General features: G+C 42.3%; 1 protein-coding gene across 1 annotated transcript in view; it reads right to left on the reverse strand.

The window, feature by feature from the left end:
• Window positions 1-607, reverse strand: part of LOC119593015 (carbohydrate sulfotransferase 11-like) — a 12,669-nt gene that overhangs the window by 1,690 nt on the left and 10,372 nt on the right. Inside the window, exons 6-7 of the mRNA XM_037941909.1 lie at window positions 334-541; window positions 82-213 (exon numbers count right to left, since the gene is read on the reverse strand). Of these exons, the coding sequence (XP_037797837.1) occupies window positions 82-213; window positions 334-541 (340 nt within the window). The remainder of the gene's footprint in view (window positions 1-81; window positions 214-333; window positions 542-607) is intronic.

Here is a 607-nt window from a genome sequence, read left to right on the forward strand (position 1 = left end):
CACGAGTACATATACATTATTGATGATGATGGCTGAATGTTGGAAAAGCTAGCTTTTTGTATTTTGAAAAGACAAACTGACCTTGAGTTCGTTAAGGCGAGAGAGGGTTGCCAGAAACCGCTTATCCTCCTCCATAGTTTCTAATTTTATAATGATGTTATAATCTAAGGAGCAGACAGTACAGCGAACCCAGTAAGGCAACCAGCAGTTTACCTGAAAGGAAAATGGGGAATATATTAGAAATATATCAATCCATATTAGTAGTGTAAGTATAACATTAGGTGGCTACTGTTAAAACCCCACGGCCTTCTAGATGAAGAAGGTCCTACTCACGTTTCCTTTCCAGTCCTCATAACTAGTGAGGTTCCCTGTGGAGTCGATCACATACTGAATAAATTCGGGGAAACTTGGAAACCTCGACTTGTTGGAGCTGTGGCGACTCCGGTATGTCTTCCGGATGTAGGCTTGCAGCTCCTTAAACTTGAACTTAACTGGGCGGGGCATCCTGCTCGTCATCTTGTCCCGATAGACCGAGAGAATCCTGAAAAGAAACAGTCTAGATATGAAGACGAGACCGAAATAACAGTGCTAAAGTTGTCGGATATGA

The sequence above is a fragment of the Penaeus monodon genome, chromosome 31, assembly GCF_015228065.2.
Source record: "Penaeus monodon isolate SGIC_2016 chromosome 31, NSTDA_Pmon_1, whole genome shotgun sequence".
Classification (NCBI taxonomy): Eukaryota; Metazoa; Arthropoda; class Malacostraca; order Decapoda; family Penaeidae; genus Penaeus; species Penaeus monodon.